The 25,541-nt window shown below is 41.3% G+C and overlaps 3 protein-coding genes across 11 annotated transcripts in view; 2 read left to right on the forward strand and 1 right to left on the reverse strand.

Moving 5' to 3' along the window:
• Positions 1-25,541, reverse strand: part of LOC144012308 (uncharacterized) — a 78,739-nt gene that overhangs the window by 11,417 nt on the left and 41,781 nt on the right. Inside the window, exon 6 of the mRNA XM_077511726.1 lies at positions 24,715-25,464. Within this exon, the coding sequence (XP_077367852.1) occupies positions 24,715-25,464 (750 nt within the window). The remainder of the gene's footprint in view (positions 1-24,714; positions 25,465-25,541) is intronic.
• Positions 289-5,786, forward strand: LOC144009664 (uncharacterized). The gene is made up of 13 exons (XM_077509519.1): positions 289-1,040; positions 1,108-1,247; positions 1,564-1,768; positions 1,846-1,950; positions 2,043-2,236; positions 2,396-2,537; positions 2,659-3,300; positions 3,404-3,508; positions 3,657-3,787; positions 4,031-4,150; positions 4,253-4,300; positions 5,381-5,441; positions 5,662-5,786. The coding sequence occupies exons 1-12, from the start codon at positions 329-331 to the stop codon at positions 5,438-5,440; spliced, it is 2,604 nt and encodes an 867-aa protein (XP_077365645.1). The 5' UTR covers positions 289-328; the 3' UTR covers position 5,441; positions 5,662-5,786.
• Positions 10,349-24,266, forward strand: LOC144010709 (uncharacterized). 9 transcript variants are annotated; one of them, XR_013281372.1, is made up of 4 exons: positions 10,349-10,772; positions 16,088-19,503; positions 19,613-19,684; positions 19,990-24,264. XR_013281372.1 is itself a non-coding variant. In XM_077511176.1 (2 exons), exons 1-2 carry the CDS (start codon positions 10,649-10,651, stop codon positions 17,899-17,901), a joined length of 1,938 nt encoding a protein of 645 aa, XP_077367302.1. In that variant the 5' UTR covers positions 10,349-10,648; the 3' UTR covers positions 17,902-24,261. The 9 variants fall into 9 exon arrangements, 1 of the variants encoding a protein (XP_077367302.1); XR_013281383.1 differs by having other exon boundaries at positions 16,088-19,162; positions 19,451-19,503; positions 19,613-24,264; XR_013281397.1 differs by lacking the exon at positions 19,613-19,684 and having other exon boundaries at positions 16,088-19,162; positions 19,990-24,266.

A 25,541-nucleotide genomic window follows, 5' to 3' on the forward strand; every position in this document is an offset into this window, starting at 1 on the left:
AGCCCCCAAACAGAAAGTAGAAAAAATACTCGCATCCAAGCCACGAAAAACCACATGCACAATGTGTAATATGGTTTGTAATGTCAAAAACATCCAAGTGCACATTCGGAGACGTCATTCGTCATCAAATCTTGACATTACGGCTGATCATCATCTGCTATCACAGTGTGTGGACAAACAAAAAGGAATTTTTGTTGTCCAAAGAAATTTTTCTGGACCAAGTATTCCCATTCATGTTAAAAAATGTTCATGGGGGGACAAAAAGGAAATGGCGTGTGAGTTAGACAAATGCAAAAGGGCATCAGAGTTTTCTAGGCGAAGCGGCCTCATGGGGTTTGAGTGCATGCACCTGAGATCATTAACATACTGCCCTATTTTGTCTGAACCGGGTCACTCGCTGAATGAAGAAGTTCTGACAGATATGGTAGGAAAAAAGTGGATTTCTGAAAACACAAAGAAGGTCTGTCTTGGCAGGAAACAAAAAGCTGAGTCTGATGGATGCCCTCTTAGTGAAGAAATCATGTTTGAGAAAGGAGCATCAAAATTATATGTGTCTGTAAGGGAGACAGACATCTCTTACTATTGCCGTTTTGGGAGAGTAATTGTGTTCTTTGACAAAAAGCGAAATACTTGGCATTGTCCATGTGGTAAGACAAACATATCTTGTCCTCATAAGTCCATTGCAAAATGGCATTTGAACCAAACGCATCCTGAACTTTTTTGTAAAGTCAAGAGCATAGACAGTGATGTTTTTGAGTATTTTGACAAGGACAACATTCAAGATGACCACAATGCAGAAACAGTATATCCACCTGCTGGAAATCATCTGACTGCAATGGTTCTTTACCTGCTGAAAAACAAAAAAATACCAACTGTATTGCCAGATGATGTCAGTTCTCCACCAAACATAATAGCACTACCAAGACACCTCATCCCCCTTGAGACATTTTGTGCACTATGTCCAGGAAAGACCCCCCTTTCTGACCCAGTCTTAATAACAAAGAAAGCAAAGATCGTGACGTTCAATGGTGTAGCAGAAGGTATGTATCATTGAGAAATGCAGTACATTGTCCTCACATTTATTTATTAACTTATTGGTCTTTCTAGATGTGGCCACATACTGCAAACAGTGCAGGGTCTGTGGACATTTCTACAGGTACCAGGAATGGTCAGAGGGACTTCACAATTTTGATGACCATGTCATATTAACACTGCACCTCTGTCTTTTCCTGAGGCAATGTGTCCAGGTAATATTTAATTATTGAATGCAATTGTAATTCCCCTGTTCAATGTTAAAAAACAAATGACTTTTTATAGATAATTTTCTTGTACCATGTTACTTATCCCAAAGAATCAGTTTGAGTATAGTGAGAATTTAAATAAGTCAGAGGTCTTTATAAGCAAACAAACTGTAGTTCGTTAAGGAGTTCATGCAGTGATCTTTTTTTTTCTGTGCTTTATGTTTTAGATGTAATCTTCTATAATTCTGTCCAATAAGCAAATATGCTAAAAGCGAACAGGTGTAATTTGCTATATAATGATATACTTGTAATACTTGTACAGAATCACACTGCTGTTGGAAGGGCCATGGACATACTAGAACAGCTGACGAAAACCAAGTATCCAAACCATGACGCAATTCTACATGGTTACCTTCATTTTGAGGCACTAACCGCTCATGAGTACAATTTTTCATGTGTAAATTGTGGGGTCCATCCGCCTGTTGTGATCATGGATTTACACAAGAAGGGAGTTTTTAATATGGCAGGTAATTTGTGTTGAGTCTTTTATTTCATGGATCAGTTATCCCCGTGTAGCACTAATTTCACGTAACTTGCCTTCCAGTGAGTGAAATTGAAGACCCCCCACCTGAATTCGATGGTCATGTGGATGTTGAAGAATTCTGGCACTCTGTAGAGAAAGAACTTGTTTGCAGAGGATTGATCAAAAGTACGCTGTAACTCTGGCTCCTGTGTCTGTCCTCATTCTGTCAAAAGCCATGACTTACATTCAACACTGTTCTTTGTTTTTCTGCTGTAAAGGTAATCATAAGAATCCATACAAAGTTTCCCCATCATATGATAAATGGGCACCATGGATTGGGCCTCATACAAGAGCTGGGAACACAGTACTCAATACAGAGTATGCAAAACTGACAGCAAAAAAGGCTGTTTCAGAACAAACGGACATTCTCATTACAGAGGAACGTCTGTCAAGTGAGCTATTGAACTTAAAGGTGAATGTCAACATTTATTTTACATATAATGTAACAGAACTTCACTTGCTGTTTATATTATTTGCTCAGAATCCAATAGGTTGTTGCTATTGTTATGTACAATTTCTGTAAACTTTCCTTTGGTCTTACAACTCGTTAATGTATCCTTTTTGTTTACAGGCTAATACTTTAAGGAAACTTGTGCAAGAATGTGGTGTCAACTCTAAAGGTTCAAAGATGGACCTTGTCTTGCGTTTGAGGGAGGAGATGAAGACAAGAAGCACCTATGACAAAGTGTTTCAGAAGGTTTGGGGAGCATCAGGTTAGCATTCAACTTAACAAGCAGTTAAATCCCTCAATGTGTAGTTCTGTATTTTTTTAAGTTTGTATTTAATTTTCAAGCATAAACATTAAGACATATCTGTTCTATTCTTCATTGGAAGGTGGCTGGGCAGTAATCATGTGTCCTTGTGGAATCGTGATCGCTGTTAAATTCAATATCAGAGCTGAGAGCCCCCGAGACTATGCTGATATGTTGCTGTCCTTCAAGCATTTTCCAAACATCGTAATTTATGATTTTGCACGGGGATTGGTAACCCACACCAATTTACGGGAGCCAGAGAGACTGCCCTTCAGCCCACATGAAGGACGAGTAGCTTCTGTTACACCGGAAAACATTGAATTGTCAAAGAAACGGAAATTGGGGGTCAATTTGCCATGGTTGCAGCAGAAAAAGGACCCACCTGATGTCAACGGCCATCCCACAACAGGCTCTGCAGAACATTACGCATTGTATGACACTTTTCATCAATATAACACAAAAGATGAAAAAGATTTTCTGAGATTCATTGGACTTGTTCCAGAATTATGTGGGTGGGTGAACTCCCAGATAGCAGAGCAGCTGTTCTCTGGAATGCGAAAAAGCAATTACTTCTTGAACTGTCTTTCCCCATCGAGCCATGTATTCCTGATGCGCAACATCTTACACCACCATAATGAAAGAGTGAACGAGCATTCCTTGGGCGAACTGAAAAATGTTTGTAAAGGCAACATCACCCTTGACTCAGACAAAAAAGCCGTTCTCTGTAAGTATTTTATTTTAAAAAAAGAAAAAGAAAAACTTTGGCATACTGTAGATTAAAAAAAAATGTAATCTATTTTTTTTCTTCTTTTTTTTTTTTAAATAAGGTAATGTTGCAGCCTCCAGCAACCCTCTGCCCTCCACTGTCAAAGCAGCCACCAGCATTGCTGCACACTCGAGCAGTGCTCCATCCTCCAGCTTACTGGCTATGGGTATTTGTTCTTTGATTTTTGTATATTTATTTATTTTTTATTTTTTGCTTTATTAAAGAAGTATGATATCTAGAAAATTTTGTCTGGCTATAAACAATCAGCACTTTAACAAAGACTGATGCATTTTCCTCATTGTGTTGCAATTCAGATGCTCTTCAAAATGCTGATATAACGGAGCTCTGTGGAGAACAGTGTCAGTATCTGACAATGACCTCGAAATTGTTGCCTTGTCGCTCCACATGGACAACAAAAGGGTGTCATCCCCTTCAAGATCAGTTGGTATGTTGCTTTTCTTATTTCTTCTTATGTTCAGATCCTCTTCTGTTTTTTTTTTGTACAGTAGCAATAACTTAAATGACTGACTGAACAACTGTAAGGGTCATTTAATGCTGTACTATATATGACACAAAGATCAGATGTTCATGTTTTCTTTTTAACGCCACCCGTTCAAAATTATACTTTCTTAAAAAAATATTTTGTCTTTTTGCATTGAAAGCATGTATAAAGTTTTGTGTTGTGTAGGTAAACTATGTGCTGGATGAGGGCAGGCCGATGAATGAAATCATCATAAAAGACCAACACACCTGTCTCACACGAGAGAACCTCTTAACCCTTGGTTTGAAAAGGGAAATGGATTCAATGGTTGGAAACATTTTTAATTTGAAAGTGTATCACACATAATTACAAACAATTACAATAATTATTAAATAAAATTCCATTAAAATAATAATTACATTCAAACAGGTGGGGAATGCATGCATGAGACTGGTTGAGGAGATTGTTCATCATCAGGTTTGTACACCAATAGTATAGTTATATGTCATTATGTTGTCGAACTGCATATAATGTGTGACATTATGTAGGGGAAAAATGTAACATGTATCGATCTACATATTCCACCAACTTGGCTGCCACCAACTTCATGTGAACCTCTCCTCTGTCTTCCAGTATGTACACACCTAAATAATGATATTTAGTTATATTGTATTATTTCCAGTTTAAACATTCAAAATAGTTCTATCATTACACATGCAGATTTTTTTCAAGTTATAAATTATTTAATGTTAAAATGTGATATTTCAAAGTGATATAATCAAACACATGCTGAATTAATAGAAGTCCTCAGAAATATTCATTATTCTGTTGTTTTTAAGGAGAACTCTATAGAAAGGGATGCCCTTATTTTCCCTTTGTGGACACCTGGGCACTATCTACTGTGTGTAAGTGAACGCAAAGTGTTGCTAAAGCAGAAAAGTACTTTTTTTTTTTTTTTTTCCTAAATGTAATCCTAACATGGACTTGATCTGTTGTCTAATGGCATAAAATCTAAGCTTCATTTCCATGACTACTTTTTTTTTGTAGGTCATGAAGCCACAAAATAAACAGATATTTTTCATGGATTCCTTCAATCCATCCAAAAGACAAGGCTTCGGGCACAAACGCTATCAATCCATCTTAAGGTTTTTAAAATAAAATGTTCACGGACAGTCTCGTTCCCCAGACTTGTCCAAACTCTTTTAACTAGTATTGTTCATGGACAGTCTCGTTCCCCAGACTTGTCCAAACTCTTTTAACTAGTATTGTTCATGGACAGTCTCGTTCCCCAGACTTGTCCAAACTCTTTTAACTAGTATTGTTCATGGACAGTCTCGTTCCCCAGACTTGTCCAAACTCTTTTAACTAGTATTGTTCACGGACAGTCTCGTTCCCCAGACTTGTCCAAACTCTTTTAACTAGTATTGTTCACGGACAGTCTCGTTCCCCAGACTTGTCCAAACTATTCTACAATTCTCTGCTGGATTTTAACATTATTGTCTCCCCCCACCCCCACCCCAACCCCCTTTCAACCCCATAAATTATCCTTCACACTAGGACTGTTGCCCAGGACATTTCACCAGGACCATGGACAGAACTCACAGGCCAGGATATTGAGGTAAAAACTATTATTACTTTAAAAAATAAATAAATAAATAAATAAAAGTAAAATAAAATTGTATTTCAAGTACCGGTAATGGTGTATGTATAAGGATGTTGCAATGTCACTAAGTTTCCATTCTTACTACTGCATTTTACACTCACACTGTATTTTGATGCCGTATTTAAGCTGTTGACATTTGTAGCAATATCTGTTGATTTCTTAAATACTTTAACAGGGCCTTCCCGAACAACATTACGGAAGCAACGACTGTGGAATCTTCATGATAATGGTGAGTGAAAGTTAGCCTCTGAGGAACTGTCCAGTAATAGTGATATATATCCATGCAGATGTCGTTTACCCCTTCAATAGCTTACAACTAATGTTTATATGTAAATGCGAAATGACCCTAATGACAACAGAACAATTTCCATTTTCTAACTGCACCTTCATTTGCTATCACTCTACTCATAGCACCTAAAAACTTTTTTGCACACAAATCCTTACCTCACAATAAAGGTTTATTCTTTATGATGTGTATGCATATAGACAGAAAATAATTACAATTTGGATCTATTTTCAGTACTCTTGGTATACTGTCATGGAGGTTCCATTTGATTTTACAGGTGTAAGTATGATGGCACTATCCATTTATATCATTGGGTCTTATCATACATGCTTTTGTATGTGCAATGGTATTTGATGTTAACTTGTGAGCCTTGCACCCTAATGACATTTTAATACACTCTTGCTTTTTCAGCATGACATGGCACCACTGCGGAGGTGGTGGTGCAACATATTATTGCAGAATTTGGAGATTGAAGGGTTCTGGTCTTTTAATCTTTGAATATCTAGCAAAGTATGGGACAGCATGATTTGTAAATGTATGATTTTCATCTTTGTAGTTATGGTCGCAGATTTGCGCATTTCTTGAAGGAAGGCATGGAGATGGCCAGTGGGTCTTTGGACCCCATTTTTCGCATTTCCAGAAAGAGGAAAATAGATGAGAATGCCAAGGTAAGAATAATGGACAGAATTATCCAAACCCCAATTAATCTATACCCCAATTAATCTATGCAAATTGTCATTGTAGTGTATACATGTCCAAAACATAGAATTAATCCCATTCCCTTGAACTTAAGGAGGAACGTCAGATGTCAGCAACCAAGGTCAAGAAGCCTTCCGCAGAGAGAGTGGTCGCTTCCATCTGTCAGGCATGCATGCAACAATTTTTATTTATGTATTTTAAATTTTGGAGGTGAAGCACAGTTATGAACTGATGATATACACTCAGTGGCTAGTCAAACAGTACTACACAGAGTAGAGACTTTAATATTGCATCTTTATCAGAGAATCATGTGGCTCTGACATTTATACAATATAAACAAATTATGTGAAAGCTACAAAAACATGCTGATAAGGAATTCTTCATTGCACTACTCTTTTCGAAGAAGATAATGATGATCATATTGATGATGAAGACCAGTCTATTTTTAGTTTATGCGGTTATGTTCACAGCTACCAGAGGAGATTTTACGGTCCATCCTCATTCTTGCTGTCCTCAATGATGGCGAAGGCGCAATCCACGTGCTGGCCCTGACATGCACCCGATTCTGGATGATCATCAGAGAAGAATCATTTCGTAGGGAAGCACATTTTCAGTGGCTAGACAGTAAGTTGTGAGGGAGTGGGGATCATGAGGATAAGTGGTTAAGATAATGGATGGGTGGACAAAAAAAAATTGTCTGTCTGTCTATCTATCTATCTATGTGACAGCTAAGGCTGTTTGAAAGCACTATATACATAAGATGACTTGACTGTCTATCTGTATGTCTATCTATCTACCAGGTGTCGTCAACTGGAGTGCATTTTCACCCGATTTCAAAAAGATGTACAGGATCCCCTATAGCCTCACCCCGTGCATCCAATGCAATTCCATATTTAAAGAATATAAAGGGTTCTGGGGACATGGAAAAAGAGGAGAACTAATTGGTTTTTATTCCGATTACAACATTCACAGACGCTGCAGTAACTGCATAAATTGATGTTACAAAATAAATGTGATTTGGAAAACAAAAAAATGGGAGTGGTTATTTGAAGTTACAGAAGCATGTTCATTACATAATGCTTACATGTATCATAAAATCATGTTTGGAGAGGAATTTTGTGAAAAATGATGAAGGAGGCTACTATTTGTCATATAAATATACCACCTAGTATTGCTTGTTGTAGGCCTTTATGGAAAAATATATTTTAAATATATTTTAACGTTTTGTATGTAGATCACAATTGAAACAGCTTTAAAATACTCTTTCCACCTCATAATTTTGTGGAAATAGTCTTTTTCATATGTGCTACGTTTGTGTATTTATTGCAATAAAGTTTAGTTTGTCGTGCCATTAATTGCATTAAGTTGTTATTCTTTTACTAAATAGTCTGTTTCGCATGTGGTACGTTTGTGTGTTTTTTGCAATAAAGTTTCGTTTGTCGCGTTCTTACTTTTGTCCTCTAAGACTACCCGTAGCCTGCGGGGGCGTAGTGTTCCGCTGGGGGAGGAGTGTTCCGTGCTTGGGGGGCGTAGTGTTCCGCTGGGGGAGGAGTGTTCCGTGCTTGGGGGGCGTAGTGTTCCGACTTTTGTCCTATAAGACTACCCGTAGCCTGCGGGGGCGTAGTGTTCCGCTGGGGGAGGAGTCTTCCGTGCTTGGGGGGCGTAGTGTTCCGCTGGGGGAGGAGTGTTCCGTGCTTGGGGGCGTAGTGTTCCGTTCTGCGGTCTGCAATCAGATACAATTGCCGGAGACGGGTGTCCGTTCACAAAATGCTGCATGAAAAATGAAAACAAGATAAGCTCGGGGCACTTATTAGGACGCTTAAGTTTGCCAAACTTGACGAAGCTTTGTGTTAACGTTAGCTCGCAACATTTAGACGAATGCAAAAGCTAACAGAAGACATTAAACTAACATTAACCACTGACTGAACAAGCTTAACTTAGATGGCAGTGACATTCTAGTAATATATTTTATTCATTAATAGTAACTACAATAACTTTGATATCGTTTTGTTATTGCCCCGAAAGCAAACTACACTACAGCTAGCTAGTTAGCCCGATAGAGTTAGCATAGTCTTACCTTAGCACAGTCCGATTTACATACTCCGTAGGCACACCGCTTCATCATTTTGGAGGTCCGGAGCTTGTTAATGGTTGTCACTCTTCTTCCGTAAAGTTTTATGGTGGTTAGCAGTCTCGTAAGCCATCAAATAAAATCAATCAGACTATGGACGTCATCGAGAGCTGAGTAAAGCTTGACGGACTATGCTTACATAGCAACGGTTGCTAAATGTGTGATTGGTCAATGCCTTTGGGGGGGCGGAGTTTGCGAAAGGTCAATTACGGATACAACTCACCTGACTTTTGGCAGCGATATTCGGCCGAGCAAGAAAAGAAAAAGTGTCGTCAATAGTGCATAGAATTTGCCGGCACTCGACTAGAACTTTTCCTGGCTCAAATCTTAAAAAAAAAAAAAAAAAAAGACCAGAGACTCTTGGGTGGATTTACAGATTTACAGTCTGAGGTAAAACAGCAAGGATGTTTTAAAAAAAAACTGTGCTACTAATAATTCTGGGGTACATTATCACAATTCATTAGAATCCACATTTATCCAGATTTCTCCTTACTTTGGAAGCATGTCTTATTTTGGTATATTTGAATTTGATAATAATGTCGATACACATTTTCATTTGATAAATCTTATGATTATTCTAGCGAAGTTTTACATTCATAAGTCTAAATTTACACATAAGAAACAATCCTTTATTGATTTTTTTTTTGTATCCATGAGAAATTATTTTTTGTCATTGTCTGGTTGTCTGTGCTGCGATTGGTTGGCAACCAGTCCAGGGTGTCCCCCGCCTACTGCCCAGAGCCAGCTGAGATAGGCGCCAGCAGCCCCCGCGACCCTTGTGAGGAATAAGCGGTCAACAAAATGGATGGATGGATGGTTGTCTGTAGGGGTGTTAAAAAAAATCGATTCGGCGATATATCGCGATACTACATCGCGCGATTCTCGAATCGATTCAATAATCGGCAGAATTTTTTTTTTTTTTTTTTAGGATTCACACCTTGAGCATGGAAGAATGTTATATGAACGGAACATTAAGCCTTAATATTTTATTTTAATGCTGTTCAAACATGAAACAGATTACAACCTCTATAAGACTGAAATTTCAGATAAATAAATAATACATTTTCATATAAATCTTACACTCTACAAGCTTACTGATTAGTATTTTCTAAATTTGAATGAAAAAAATCGCAACAATCGACTTATAAATTCGTATCGGGATTAATCGGTATCGAATCGAATCGTGACCTGTGAATCGTGATACGAATCGAATCGTCAGGTACTAGGCAATTCACACCCCTAGTTGTCTGTGTCCAAAAGCTGTAAAAACATATAACTATTGCAAACTTATTATTTATTTATATGATTTTGTATCAAACTATTTTCTTTTCTTTCAGTTATACTATTGATTTTATTTGGTTTAGCTTTTGTATGTTTTAACTTTCCTGGCATGTTCTATGTTCTAATTGTTTATAGTGTATACAATGATTGTATTATTTCCCCCCCAATATTTTGTATACTGATTGAGTGAATAGAGATTTAAAAAATAAAAACTAAACTGGGCTACTCGTATGTACAGGAGATAAACATGTTTCTTCTTGTTCGTCCGAGTGCAGTTTAAAGGTCTATTTATTTTTTATTATCCAAATGAATCTAGAATTAAACGTATAATTTTATTAGCTTTTTTTTTTAATTATTTGTTTTAAGTAAAATTAAATATTAACATTTTCGTGACATGAGATTTGACCAACTGTAATTGCCGTAGATTTCACGTGGTAGCAGAAGAGCTACTCCATTCCAGGCACGACGCGTTTACGCTCGGCTTCACGATAAAAATAATTCAACACGAATTCGTACGGAACGAACTGACACATCGACACTTTGCCCCGTCACTACTTTATTGAAGTCAAACATAATTGCTACGTTTCGTGTCTGGTTCAATCGTATCTCTCGGCCCTCTTTATTTTGTCTTGTCTTAGCTTAGCTTAGCTTAGTTTAGCTTAGCTTAGCTTGCTAGGCGCCAAAAAACGAGACGCGTTTGCTATCGACAAATTGGCTCAGCAGACGTCAATCGTGAGCGTAAAGTGTCGTTAATATCGTGTGAAGATGTTCACAATGGCGAAAGTCAAGTACGAAGAGGAGCTTTGTGGAGCACAGGAGGACAACGAGCGACAACGTCAACTGCTGGACGCCGTTTACAAGCAGCCTCGAGTTGTGTTGAACAGAGCAGGTTTGTCACTTGTTTCATCGACACTTTTCAACCATATGTACGTTTTTATTTCTGTAAGGACTCTTCACCGGGCCACTTTGTTACGATACACAGTTTTTTTTTTCTTCAGTCGGTTTGGTACATTTCTCAGTCGATACGAATTGGATTTAGCAGAACTACAACTGAGGTAAAGCTAGCCGCCTTTTCTTTTTACGCGGTCAAGTCAGCCGTCTTTTCTTTTTACGCGGTCAAGTCAGCCGCCTTTTCTTTTTACGCGGTCAAGTCAGCCGCACTTCATTTTTTTCTGTTCGCCCTTTTCTAGGATTTACGGTAGTGTGCTCGAAGAGACGCTGGCGCGGAGAATGTGACCGAGAACAACATTGGGTTTTCAAAATAAAAGATCGGTTTTCAAAAATAAAATTGAATTCAAACGCAGTTTAAAGTATGCTTGGTTTTATTATTATTATTATTATTATTATTATTATTATTATTAACAGTTTAAAAGCTGTTTCACAATAACAGTACCAATTCAAATTTCACTGGGAATGCACTCTTGTGGGGTGATATTGAGCAATAACATTGATATGTACAGTATTAAGTTAACGGTAATTTAAAATGAAGGAAAGGTTGAAATTGAGAAGAAAATAGGTGTGTGTCATCGAGCAGACATGCCACTTTGAGGCAGAACTAATTTGGGGTCAATAGGTCATCTGACCTAGAAGCTATTAAGCAGAAAATAAGTGGAAGTCTAAAATGAAAAAAATAAAATAAAATAAAAGGTGTGCATCATCTATCAGACATGGCACTATGATGCTGCATTGGTTTGGGGTCAATAGGTCACATGGCCTGGAAGCTATTGAGCTAAGAAGCTGAAATTTACAGATAATGAGAAAAAAAAAATGTTAAAAATAAGCGGAGGTCTTTTTTTTTTTTTAAGGCTGTATGCAAATGAATATGTACAATTTTCTCTTGTTTCCTACAATATTAGTTGCTGATGTCATGTTGATCAAAATGTATGCTGTGTTGACCCTAGTCTCACACCTTGACTCCGCAACATTTTTGCATTATTTTTTTTTGCATATTTATTTTTTTTGCACAATGAAAGATGGTTGAACAAGTTACAATACGTCAACCATATTTCTATATATTCCCAGTAGACTTTTTTTTTTTTTTTTTTTTTTTTTGGGGCAAATGTTAACTTTTAATAATCAAAAATCAATTCAACCAATGAGCAACCCGTTTTCTGAAATTTGTGTTTTCATCTCTAATATTCTAATATAAATTATGGTGAAAACAGTGCCTCTGGATTGGCAGGCCGGGGTGGTGGTCCCCCTTTTTAAGAAGGGGGACCGGAGGGTATGTTCCAACTATAGAGGGATCACACTCCTCAGCCTCCCTGGTAAGGTCTATTCAGGGGTGCTGGAGAGGAGGGTCCGTCGGGAGGTCGAATCTCGGATTCAGGAGGAGCGGTGCGGTTTTCGTCCTGGCCGTGGAACAGTGGACCAGCTCTACACCCTCAGCAGGATCCTTGAGGGTGCGTGGGAGTTCGCTCAACCAGTCCACATGTGTTTTGTGGATTTGGAGAAGGCGTTCGACCGTGTCCCTCGGGGAGTCCTGTGGGAGGTGCTTCGGGAGTACGGGGTACCGGGGCCCCCGATACGGGCGGTTCGGTCCCTGTTTAGTCCGCATTGCCGGCAGTAAGTCGGATTTGTTTCCGGTGAGGGTTGGACTCCGCCAAGGTTGCCCTTTGTCACAGATTCTGTTCATAATTTTTATGGACAGAATTTCTAGGCGCAGCCGAGGCGTGGAGGGGATCCGGTTTGGTGGCCTCAGCATTGCATCTCTGCTCTTTGCAGATGATGTGGTGCTGTTGGCTTCTTCAGGCTGGGATCTCCAACTCTCACTGGAGCGGTTCGCAGCCGAGTGTGAAGCGGTTGGGATGAGGATCCGCACCTCCAAATCCGAGACCATGGTCCTCAATCGGAAAAGGGTGGCGTGTCCTCTCCGGGTCGGGGATGAGATCCTCCCCCAAGTGGAGGAGTTCAAGTATCTTGGGGTCTTGTTCACGAGTGAGGGCATGATGGAACGGGAGATCGACAGGTGGATCGGTGCAGCGTCTGCAGTAATGCGGACTCTGTATTGGTCCGTCTTGGTGACGAAAGAGCTGAGCCAAAAGGAGAAGCTCTCGATTTACCAGTCGACCAACGTTCCGACCCTCACTTATGGTCACGAGCTGTGGGTCGTGACCAGTGGCGTTCCTAAGCAACTTGGCACCCTAGGCAGGATTTCTGGTAGTGCCCCCCCTCCCAGCGCGTGCACAACTTATTAGACCAACCACAAACACGACCCCCACTCAAATTATTAGACCAACCACAAAATATTTACATTTAGAGCATTTCCCACAGTTATTTTATACTTAATGGTAGAACCGTACGTCACAGTGGTATTTTCGCTGTAGAGGAAGAAAATAACGTGGAAAAAATGCTGCTGAAAAGTCAACTTACTGTAGGTTTGGCAACACAAGATGGCCGCCGCCAGCTTCACTTTTCGCTACAGCATGAGCAGCCCAGTTAATTTATGACGTCCGTGCTGTATCAGCCTGCACATCCACCTGAGAATCTGACCGTGATCAGTTTTTTTTTTCCTTTTTTTTTTTTTTTTTTTTGAAGGTTTGAGCCAGGACAGCTTACTAGCATTTTCATTTCATTTTCTTAACTAAAGAGCCAGACCTGTCACCAGAAAGAAAGTGCAGGGGGGGCATTACCTTTTTTGGGGGAGCACACTTCATCAACCTAAATCTAATGTTGTTCAGGTTGAACAGTGGCATTGTGACAACTGCAAAAGCGGCGGAATGACTGTGACCCAGCCCCTTCTATCTGAGATTAGCTAGCAGTTGCCTTCATTTGCTTTTTGGATTTAGGGCTGTACGATATGGATAACATTTCGGATCATTTTTGCCAGACATCTTTATTCTTTGGTCTTTGACTCAGCATGAAACTTCGCATCATTTCAGTGTTTTATGGTGCCTTCTGTAATTTGTGTTATTTTATTTATAGTTATATTTACTTATTCACTTCACTACATCTTATATATTTTTTTAATTATTATTTTTTTGCTTTTATACTTACCTACTTATATTTACTATAATTAATTTTATTTTGTGTTATTTTCTTTCACTTGTGTCCACTGCGAGACTGATTTCTATTCCATGCACTTTGTATGCAGCAATGGATGTTTTAAAGTGCTTGATAAAAAAGATTGAGTTGAGATATGTCGATCATATACAGAAACGACATATGGGTTCAGTGAAAAAGATCAATCCATAAGGATGTGTAAAGTGCTGTTTATTATTATTATTATTATTGTTGTTATTATTATTATTATTATTATTATAACTTATCGACAGTCATCAACCGTGACAAACTTGGCAATAAAAAAAAAAAAAAAGAAAAGTGGATTCAACTTACATTGTACTGCAACTATGCTTTAGTGATAAATAATTTTATACTCCAAAGTATTTGTTGTGTATGTGTGACTGCGTGGGTCTGTTAACCGCATACTGTGTATTGCTACAATTTGTCCGTGCTGTGTGGCTTGATTAATCAAAACAAAAGTTTGCCACTCACTTGTGAACGTTGTTTAGTGGACCAGTGAACGCAGGATTCCCAACCATGTCAACTGTGTCATCCTGGATCGAGGTTTGGCGTTTGCTCACTGCTCAGTCATTGGGTCAGTGCCGGCCGGCGAACGTGCACCACTATCTAACGCGGAAGTAGATTTGGCTAATGCGCGTCTCCGGAGCGCGCGTCACCCCCCCCAATCCCGATTACCATTGGCTAGCCGTAGATGTCAATCAAAGCCAAATTTGAAAGGATGTATGTGGTTGGCTGGCAAGCCATGCTTTACTTGAACAGAAGGCGCACGTTTACGTGACTGATAAAAGTAAAAAAAATGAATAAATTCTCCTTTCCCTGTCGTCCTTTTGCTCACGAGCGCCCCTAGCATCTGCCTAATCTGCCTAATGGCAGGAGCGCCACTGGTCGTGACCAAAAGAACGAGATCCCGGATACAAGCGGCCGAAATGAGTTTCCTCCGCAGGGTGTCCGGGCTCTCCCTTAGAGATAGGGTGAGAAGCTCGGTCATCCGGGAGGGACTCGGAGTCTGCTCCTCCGCGTTGAGAGGAGCCAGCTGAGGTGGCTCGGGCATCTGGTTCGGATGCCTCCTGGACGCCTCCCTGGGGAGGTCTTCCGGGCATGTCCCACCGGCGGGAGGCCCCGGGGACGACCCAGGACACGCTGGAGAGACTATGTCTCCCGGCTGGCCTGGGAATGCCTTTGGATCCCGCCGGATGAGCTGGTTGAAGTGGCTGGGGAGAGGGAGGTCTGGGTTTCCCTCCTAAAGCTGCCGCCCCCGCGACCCGACCTCGGATAAGCGGAGGAAGATGGATGGATGGATGAATTTATGGTGAATTCTAGGGCTGGGTATCGATTCAAATTTCCAGGATTTGTTTGTGTGTGTTGAATGTGTTGTGTGTGTGTTGGGGGCGGGGTCGATATATCTATACATGGCTTTATGTATCGATATTGGGATATGAAAAGGCGTATCTATACGATATCGATATATCAATATTTTGAACCCAGCCCAAGTTAATTCAATTGAAATAGAAAGGGCGTATGAAAACAAATTCCTTGTAGTAGTTATTGATGATGAATTATTTTGGAAGCCACACATAGAAAATGTTAAAAGGAAAATGTGAAAAATCATAGGGATACTCTATAAAACTAAGGATGTCCTGAACATGAACTCATTATATACATTATACAGTTCATTATTCTTACAATATCTGACCTATTGTGTGGAAATCTGGGCAAATGCAAATAAAACAAACACCAACTGTATTCAAATTGCAAAAGAGAGCTATAAGAATTATTAATTAATCAAAATATACTGAATCAACACATCGATTATTTATTAAATTAAATACAATGAAATTTTATGACTTGGTTGAGTTTAAATTAGCACCAAATTAGACACAGTCCTTTTGATATAAGGGGTGCACATGTCTATAAAAACAAAAAAAAAACAAGAACAAATATTAAGCAAAGGTGTGTATCTGTTAGGTGTTAATTTGTGGAATCATTTGGGAATTGCCCTGAAAGGATGTGACTCACTTGTTGAGTTTAAAAAAAAATGTTTAAAAGTAAAAAAAAAAAAATACTTGTGTATAGATTTGTTATTCATTCACTCATGTGGCCCATGTGATAAACTTCAATATAAAATACATAACATCACAATAAATTAACTTTACCAAACCATGTGTATCTTGTGTCTCGCAGATGTCGGTGAAAAATATATTTTTCCTGAGCGGCAGGAGCCAGAGTTCCCTGGCGTGAAACAGGAGGAGGACTTGGAGCCTCTGCAAGTTAAAGAAGAGCAGCAGCAACAGCCTCCCAACATCAAAAAAGAGGAGCAGCTGCCACCATACATTGAAGAGGAGGAGCACTTCACAGGGTTGCCCGTGACTGGTGTCCATTTGAAGACTGAAGATGAACGTCAATATGAAGAGAACAAAGGGGCGGAGTCTCCAAGCAGACAACAAATGACAAATGATGACAGCCGGTTAGCTCTTATGTCAGATGGTGAAGACGCGTCACACGCTGCTCACACTGCTGACGATGAACAGTGTGACGATGATGTGACATGTCACACTGATGGCAAACGGTGGAAATCTTCTCAGTGTGGAAAAACCTTTGGTTCCAAGTCTCAATTGAGAAGACACGCGATGGGCCACACTGGTCATAAACCCTTTGCTTGCACAGTTTGTGGTCGAAGTTTCTCTAGGAAGGAAACTTTAACAACGCACACGCGAACCCACACCGGAGAGAAGCCTTTTGCTTGCTCAGTTTGTGGTCAAAATTTTGCTCAGAGGGAACACTTAAAAACACACACAAGAACCCACACTGGAGAGAAGCCCTTTGCTTGCTCAGTTTGTGGTCAAAATTTTTCTTCCAAGGGATACTTAAAAACACACACAAGAACCCACACTGGAGAGAAGCCCTTTGCCTGCTCAGTTTGTGGTAAGAAATTTCGTGAAAAGGAAAATTTAAAAATACACACAAGAACCCACACTGGAGAGAAGCCCTTTGCTTGCTTGGTTTGTGGTCAAAAATTTGCTTTCAAGGGATACTTAAAAATACACACAAGAACCCACACTGGAGAGAAGCCCTTTGCCTGCTCAGTTTGTGGTAAGAAATTTCGTGAAAAGGAAAATTTAAAAATACACACAAGAACCCACACTGGAGAGAAGCCCTTTGCTTGCTTGGTTTGTGGTAAAAAATTTTCTTACAAGGGATACTTAAAAATACACACAAGAACCCACACTGGAGAGAAGCCCTTTGCCTGCTCAGTTTGTGGTAAGAAATTTCGTGAAAAGGAAAAATTAAAAAGACACACAAGAACCCACACTGGAGAGAAGCCCTTTGCTTGCTCGGTCTGTGGTAAGAAATTTCCTGAAAAGGAAAAATTAAAAATACACACAAGAACCCACACTGGAGAGAAGCCTTTTGCTTGCTCAGTTTGTGGTCGAAATTTTGCTTACAAGGGAAGCTTAAAAATCCACACAAGAACCCACACTGGAGAGAAGCCCTTTGCTTGCTTGGTTTGTGGTCAAAAATTTGCTCAGAGGGTACACTTAAAAATCCACACGCGAATCCACACTGGAGAGAAGCCCTTTGCTTGCTTGGTTTGTGGTCAAAAATTTGCTCAGAGGGTACACTTAAAAATACACACAAGAACCCACACTGGAGAGAAGCCTTTTGCTTGCTCAGTTTGTGGTCGAAATTTTGCTCACAAGGGAAACTTAAAAATCCACACAGGAACCCACACTGGAGAGAAGCTCTTTGCTTGCTTGGTTTGTGGTCAAAATTTTTCTTCCAAGGGATACTTAAAAATCCACACAAGAGTCCACACTGGAGAGAAGCCCTTTGCTTGCTTGGTTTGTGGTCAAAATTTTTCTTCCAAGGGATACTTAAAAATCCACACAAGAACCCACACTGGAGAGAAGCCTTTTGCTTGCTCAGTTTGTGGTCAAAGATTCCCAACAAAGGGCAACGCTGAGAGGCACAAGTGTGCTGGTGAGAAAAGCGGTTGATGAATGAAGCTTGATATGATCTCATTTAGGAATTGACGTTTAAAATGGTGCAGAAATTTCTACCGCTAAATGAATGATTATTCTGTGTACTTGTATCGTGTGTTGTGTCTTTGCCTATTTTGAAATTGAGTTTGTTTTGAAAACGTAACATCAACCTGACAAGTGGCTGCAGATTATAACTGACGGCTATAATCTGTCATCTGTATATGTAAATGTCCGTTCATATGTAGTTTGCCTTATATACATATTAAAAGGCTGTTGTTGAACACATTATTTTAGGTTAATTAATTATGCACAAATTAGTGTGTCAAAAAAATAACGCAACTGATCGCGAGTCTGATTGCAGACCGCAGACTGGGAACGGAACGCCCACGGAACGGAACGGAACGCCCCTATGCTCTTGATTGACGGAAAGTGACGCTGCTGTCGTGATCCAGTAGTGTTGTTCTCAACTTCTCTGCAGCGAGCGGTCGCCACGAGAACTACGAAACGAAATCATTCCATCCATTATCACAACCTCTTAGTTCTCAAAAAGTTCCCGGGGACGACACGAAATAATTTGTAAAATGACGAGTCGGGAGCAGAAAGTAAGTGGACATGTATTTTATTTAATGAACATTAGCACATAGGTCGCTAAAGAAAAGTTCGTTTCCCGCACAGAAAGTTTGAAAAATGAATTGAAATGATTTAGTGGAACACAATGTTTTTCTTCCATATCTCTCTCGTTGAATTCCAATTGTTATTTCGCATGGAACAATAGTTTGAACCTGTGTACCGTACAATATGCTGACCTAAAAGTAGTAACTTGCAAATGGGGAATCCACCGTGACGCTGTACGTAATGCAAAATGGTGTAAGCCCAATACGTCACATATTTGCAGCAGATAGGCCTGTATAGCGTAGCTACGTAATTAATTACCATTAATGTATCGATGGGATTTGAATAATAACATAATTTTACTCTGTTGTGGCATGAACGTTAAGAAATCTTTACATGAGTCCAGTTTTTTCTATTTCTGTTGGTATGTTTTTGGATTGTAATTGGCCAATTCTACAGTCGGATGACAAAAGATTTATACAAATAAAATGTGTTCTAATTTGCACTCAGCTTCATCGAACCGTCTATAAAGATGGACACCTACCAGCACCCATTTTGGAAGGCTTGAACCGATACAGATGCAGCATTTGTGCCAAAGGTGGAGAGTTTGCATATGTTGTGGCACATCTGCAAACTCAAGATAAGACGGCAGTTTGTCATGAAGGTATGTTGTAGTTTGAAGACCACTATAATCAATTTAAATTTTGTCAATATGGCAATTCTTTCTTAGTTGCCATGGTAAGCAATTTTTATAAATATGAAAAAGAATGTATTGTTAGTTTTATGAATGATGAATACATTTCGCTACAACCTAAAAAGTACTCACTGATACTGATGCCAAGTAATGGATGCCACTAGTACTCTATATAGAAAATTACAATTAAACAAATGACACAGACTTTTAAAGAAAGACCTTTCAAATTTGAAAAGCTTTTTCTAACCTAATGCACAGAAATAAGGCTGGCTCGCATTTCCAGAAAGAGGAAAATAGATGAGAATGCCAAGGTAAGAATAATGGACAGAATTTTCCAAACCCCAATTAATCTATGCAAATTGTCATTGTAGTGTATACATGTCCAAAACATATAATTAATCCCATTCCCTTGAACTTAAGGAGGAACGTCCGATGTCAGCAACCAAGGTCAAGAAGCCTTCTGCAGAGAGAGTGGTCGCTTCCATCTGTCAGGCATGCATGCAACAATTTTTATTTATGTATTTTACACTTTGGAGGTGAAGCACAGTTATGAACTGATGATATACACTCACTGGCTAGTCAAACAGAACTACACAGAGTAGAGACTTTAATATTGCATCTTTATCAGAGAATCATGTGGCTCTGACATTTATACAATATAAACAAATTATGTGAAAGCTACAAAAACATGCTGATAAGGAATTCTTCATTGCACTTCTCTTGTTCCAAGAAGATAATGATGATCATATTGATGATGAAGACAAGTCTATTTTTAGTTTATGCGGTTATGTTCACAGCTACCAGAGGAGATTTTACGATCCATCCTGATTCTTGCTGTCCTCAATGATGGCGAAGGCGCAATCCACGTGCTGGCCCTGACATGCACCCGATTCTGGATGATCATCAGATAAGAATCATTTCGTAGGGAAGCACATTTTCAGTGGCTAGACAGTAAGTTGTGAGGGAGTGGGGATCATGAGGATAAGTGGTTAAGATCATGGATGGGTGGACACAAAAAAAAATAATTCTGTCTGTCTGTCTATCTATCTGACAGCTAAGGCTGTTTGAAAGCACTATATACATAAGATGACTTGACTGTCTGTCTGTATGTCTGTCTATCTACCAGGTGTCGTCAACTGGAGTGCATTTTCACCCGATTTAAAAAAGATGTACAGGATCCCCTATTGCCTCACCCCTTGCATCCAATGCAATTCTATATTTAAAGAATATAGAGGGTTCTGGGGACATGGAAAAAGAGGCGAACTCATTGGTTTTTATTCAGATTACAACATTCACAGACGCTGCAGCAACTGCATAAATTGATGTCACAAAATAAATGTGATTTGGAAAACAAAAAAATGGGAGTGGTTATTTGAAGTTACAGAAGCATGTACATTACATAATGCTTACATGTATCATAAAATCATGTTTGGAGAGGAATTTAAAAAGAAAATGATGAAGTAGGCTACTTTTTGTCATAAATATACCACCTAGTATTGCTTGTTGTAGGCCTTTATGGAAAAATATATTTTAAAGATGGCTAACAAAAAATAACATTTTGTATGTATATCACAATTAAACCAGCTTTAAAATACTATTTCCACCTCATAATTTTGTGGAAATAGTCTTTTTCATATGTGCTACGTTTGTGTGTTTGTTGCAATAAAGTTTAGTTTGTCGCGCCATTAATTGCATTAAGTTGCTATTCTGTTTCTAAATAGTCTGTAATCTCCTGGCACTCTTAGCACCTGTCCATAGACCAACTCGGCCGACGAACACTGCAGGTCCTCCTTAGGTGCAGTACGAAGGCCCAGCATGATCCAGGGTAGCTTGTCGACCCAATTACCTTCAGAAAGACCAGCGCGCAAAGCGGCTTTCATCGAACGATGGAACCGTTCGCACAGCCCATCAGCCTGAGGGTGATAAGCGCAGGTGCGGTGTAGCTTGACCCCGAGGCCCTCAGCAAACCTCTGACGTGAACTGCGCACCCCTGTCGGACGAGAGGTCCGCCGGCGGTCCAAACCGAGCGACCCAGGTCCCGATAAACGCCCGGGCCACGTCACTGGTCGATATGAAGGTCAGGGGAACGGCCTCTGGCCAGCGGGTCGTCCTGTCCACCATCGTCAGGAGGTAGGTGAAGCCCTGGGAAGGAGGAAGCGGACCTACGATGTCGACGTTGACATGGTCAAACTTCCTCACAACAAAAGTCTCCAAAGGCGCCTTGGTGTGACGGTGGACCTTGGCTCGCTGACAAGCCACGTATGAATCGACCCAGGCCCGTACATCTTTCTTCAACCCAGACCAGGCGAACTTCTGAGCCACCAACCTCGACGATGCCTTCCTGCCGGGGTGTGAGAGACCATGCACCATGTCGAAGGCGGCCCTCTGCCAACCAGAGGGCACCAGCGGTCTAGGCCGGCCCAAGGAGACGTCACACCACAGCTCGACCCCGGAGTCGTCGACCGCCACCCTTTCAACTTGCAACCCGGTGTCGGAGCTCCGAAGCAACTGGGTGCCACGATCGGAAGCCTGGTCGGCCGCCATCCGGGAAAAGTCGAGGCCCAGCTGTACCGTGTTGACGGCTGCCCTGGACAGACAATCCGCGACCACGTTGTCCTTGCCAGCGATATGTCGGATGTCCGTGGTGTATTCAGATATGAACGACAACTGGCGCTGTTGCCGCGCGGACCACGGCTCGGACAACTTCGACATGGAGAAGGTGAGCGGCTTGTGATCAACGAAGACCGTGAACTCACGGCCCTCCAGGATGAAGCGGAAGTGGCGGATCGCCAGCCAGACAGCAAGGAGCTCCCTGTCGAATGTGCTGTACTTGGGCTCCCGAGGGACTAACCGGCGGCTGAAAAAGGCGAGCGGCTGCCACGCACCTTCGACGCGCTGCTCCAAAACGGCCCCGACGGCAAAATCGGATGCGTCAGTAATGAGGGCGATCGGGGCATCCGGGCGCGGGTGGGCCATCAAGGCCGCTCGGGACAGCGCAGCTTTCGTCTCTTCAAAAGCCTTGACTCTCACATCGGTCCAGTCGACCGCACGGTCAGGAGCCACACCCTTAAGTGCGTCATAAAGCGGGTGCATCACATGGGCAGCGTGGCGGATGAACCTGTGGTAAAAAGTCACCATCCCGAGGAACTCCCGAAGACCCTGGCCCGTCCGGGGTCGAGGAAAAGCGGCAACAGCTTCCACTTTTGCCGGGATCGGGGTGGCGCCGTCCTCGTTGATGAGGTGGCCGAGGTATTGGATGGAGGGCACACCAAAGACACATTTAGCTCGGTTAATAATCAGTCCAGCCTGGCTGAGCTTTGAGAAAAGCTGCCGGAGGTGTGAAAGGTGTTCCCCGATGGAGGAGCTGGCCACTAGGATGTCATCCAAGTAGACGAAGACGAACGGCATGTCCCGGAGAACAGAGTCCATGAGACGCTGAAAAGACTGGGCGGCGTTTTTAAGGCCAAATGGCATCCTGAGAAACTCGAACAGTCCGAAAGGTGTTATCACAGCAGTCTTAGGCACATCGGCGGGGTGTACCGGAACTTGGTGATAGCCCCGTGCCAAGTCCACCTTGGAAAACACCTTCGCACCTGCCAGGTGGGCAGAGAAGTCCTGTATGTGCGGGACCGGATAGCGATCGTGCGTCGTGGCATCACTGAGGCGGCGATAGTCTCCACACGGTCGCCAGCCGCCGTCCGACTTCGGAACCATGTGGAGAGGCGAGGCCCACGGGCTGTCCGAACGCCGAATTATGCCAAGGCGTTCCATGTTGGCGAATTCGGACTTAGCTGTGGCCAATCTATCAGGGTTGAGGCGTCGGGCCTTAGCATGAACCGGCGGGCTCACGGTCTCGATGTGGTGCTCGACCCCATGCTTGGTAGTAGTGGCTGCAAATGTAGGCGTGGTCAGGCTGGGGAATTCTCCAAGAAGCAGCGTGAACACGCCGTCATCTGAGAGCGGGCTGGCAAGGCCCTCAAACGTCTCCACATCACACCTACAAGCAACAGTGGAAAACGTCACAGCGTCCAACAGGCGGCCATTTTTAACATCCACCAGTAGACTGTGGGCACACAAAAAGTCCGCGCCAAGAAGGGGAAAAGAAATGTCAGCAGTGACAAAGTCCCAAGTGAACCGGCGCTCCCCAAAACATACATCCACTGTCTTAGTGCCGTAGGTCCGGATCGGTGCATCGTTGGCCGCTGACAGGTGCGGGCCGTGAGTGCCCCCGGCAGCATCTTCAGCCGAGGCAGGCAACACGCTTCTGCGGGCGCCGGAGTCACAAAGGAATTTGAGTCTGGAGAGGGTGTCCATGATAAACAGCAGTCGGCACTGTGCGCCCCCACTCACAGCTGCAACTGAGTGGAGGCGTTGCCGTTTTCCGACGCAACAAAGGAGCAAGGGGCGCGGCACCTCTTCGCCTTGGTTCCAAAACGTGCGTGAAAATAGCATAAGCCAGGGGCTGATCGGCCATCCACGGCAGAGCGTGCCTTATGAGGTGCAGTTGCGGCCGCCGGGACTGGGAAGGCGAAAATTGTTACATAGAAAGATAAAATGTGCAAAATGCACGAGCATATGGCGTGTTAGCTCGCATGGAGCTGTGGTGGTTTGATCTCGGGTTGAGTTAGCAACAAAAAAAGGAAAAGAAAAAAAAAAAGTAGGACTTTTGCGTCAATCATTTCAGTGATAACACTGTTCAACAAAATTTTTTTATCGCAGATGGCTTTGTGTGTCTGAACGTATTGTCGACGCTTATTTGGGGAAAATTGCAAGGTGGCTTTATTTCTATTTCATACACAAGGCAACTCAATGTGCTTCACACAAGCAAATACACAACACCTACAAACATCAACAAACAACCATTAACAACATTTAGAAGCAAACAAAAATAACTTCCTAAATTACGTACAAAAAAAACATTGACATTTAAACACATTAACAGCAAACGTTTAATATTTACAGGTTGAGTAGTTTTGAAAGCATTACATTTACACTTTTAAGATGCACTGACACTTTTACAGCACACCAGTCTCACTTCCCTTCATTTTTTGAAGCTTCAAAGATGGCTGCTTTTGTCACCAGCACACTCGTGTCTCTCAGCAAGCTTTTTACAAGAGAATCTTTTAGGACAAACACTGCAACTGAATGGTTCCTTCCCACCATGTGTTCTTGTGTGCTTTCTTAAATTTGACGTGGAAGAGAAACTTTTTCCACAATCTGAGCAGGAATACGGTTTCTCTCCAGTGTGTGTTTTTGCATGTGCTGTTAAAGAATTGGTGGAAGCAAAGCTTTCCACACATTTTGTGCATGAATATGGTTTCTGTCCCGTGTGTGTGTTCTTATGTGGCTTCTTTAATTCAGGCTTGGCAGGGAAGCTTTTGCCACAGGCTGAGCAAGAAAAAGGTTTTTCCCCAGTGTGTGTTCTTGAATGTAATGTTAAATGTGACTTCCGAAAGCCACAGTGGGTACAAGCAAAAAGTTTTTTTCCAGTGTGTCTTCTTGTATGTATCATTAAGGCTGACTTCAAAGAGAAGCTTTTACCACAGTCTGAGCAAGAAAAAGGTTTCTCGCCACTATGGATTCTTGTATGTGTTGTTAAAGCTGACTTCTGAGAGAAGCTTTTGCCACAATCTAAACAAGAAAAAGGTTTTTCCCCAGTGTGTGTTCTTGAATGTAATGTTAAATGTGACTTCCGAAAGAAGTTTTTGCCACAATCTAAACAAGAAAAAGGTTTTTCCCCAGTGTGTCTTCTTGTATGTGCTGTTAAATCTGACTTCCAAAAGAAGTTTTTGCCACAATCTAAACAAGAAAAAGGTTTTTCCCCAGTGTGTCTTCTCGTATGTGTTGTTAAAGCTGACTTCCAAGAGAAGCTTTTGCCACAGTCTGAGCAAGAAAAAGGTTTCTCGCCACTATGGATTCTTGTATGTGTTGTTAAATCTGACTTGTCAGAGAAGCTTTTGCCACAATCTAAACAAGAAAAAGGTTTTTCCCCAGTGTGTCTTCTTGTATGTTTTGTTAAATCTGACTTGTCAGAGAAGCTTTTGCCACAATCTAAACAAGAAAAAGGTTTTTCCCCAGTGTGTCTTCTTGTATGTTTTGTTAAATCTGACTTCCAAGAGAAGCTTTTGCCACAATCTAAACAAGAAAAAGGTTTTTCCCCAGTGTGTCTTCTTGTATGTTTTGTTAAATCTGACTTCCAAGAGAAGCTTTTGCCACAATCTAAACAAGAAAAAGGTTTTTCCCCAGTGTGTGTTCTCAAGTGAATTTTCAAACTTCTTTTTGAACTCAATGTTTTCCCACAGTGAGAACATTCGCAGGATTTGTAGTCAGTGTGACACGACCTATCATC

The sequence above is a fragment of the Festucalex cinctus genome, chromosome 1 (genome assembly GCF_051991245.1).
Source record: "Festucalex cinctus isolate MCC-2025b chromosome 1, RoL_Fcin_1.0, whole genome shotgun sequence".
Taxonomy (NCBI): Eukaryota; Metazoa; Chordata; class Actinopteri; order Syngnathiformes; family Syngnathidae; genus Festucalex; species Festucalex cinctus.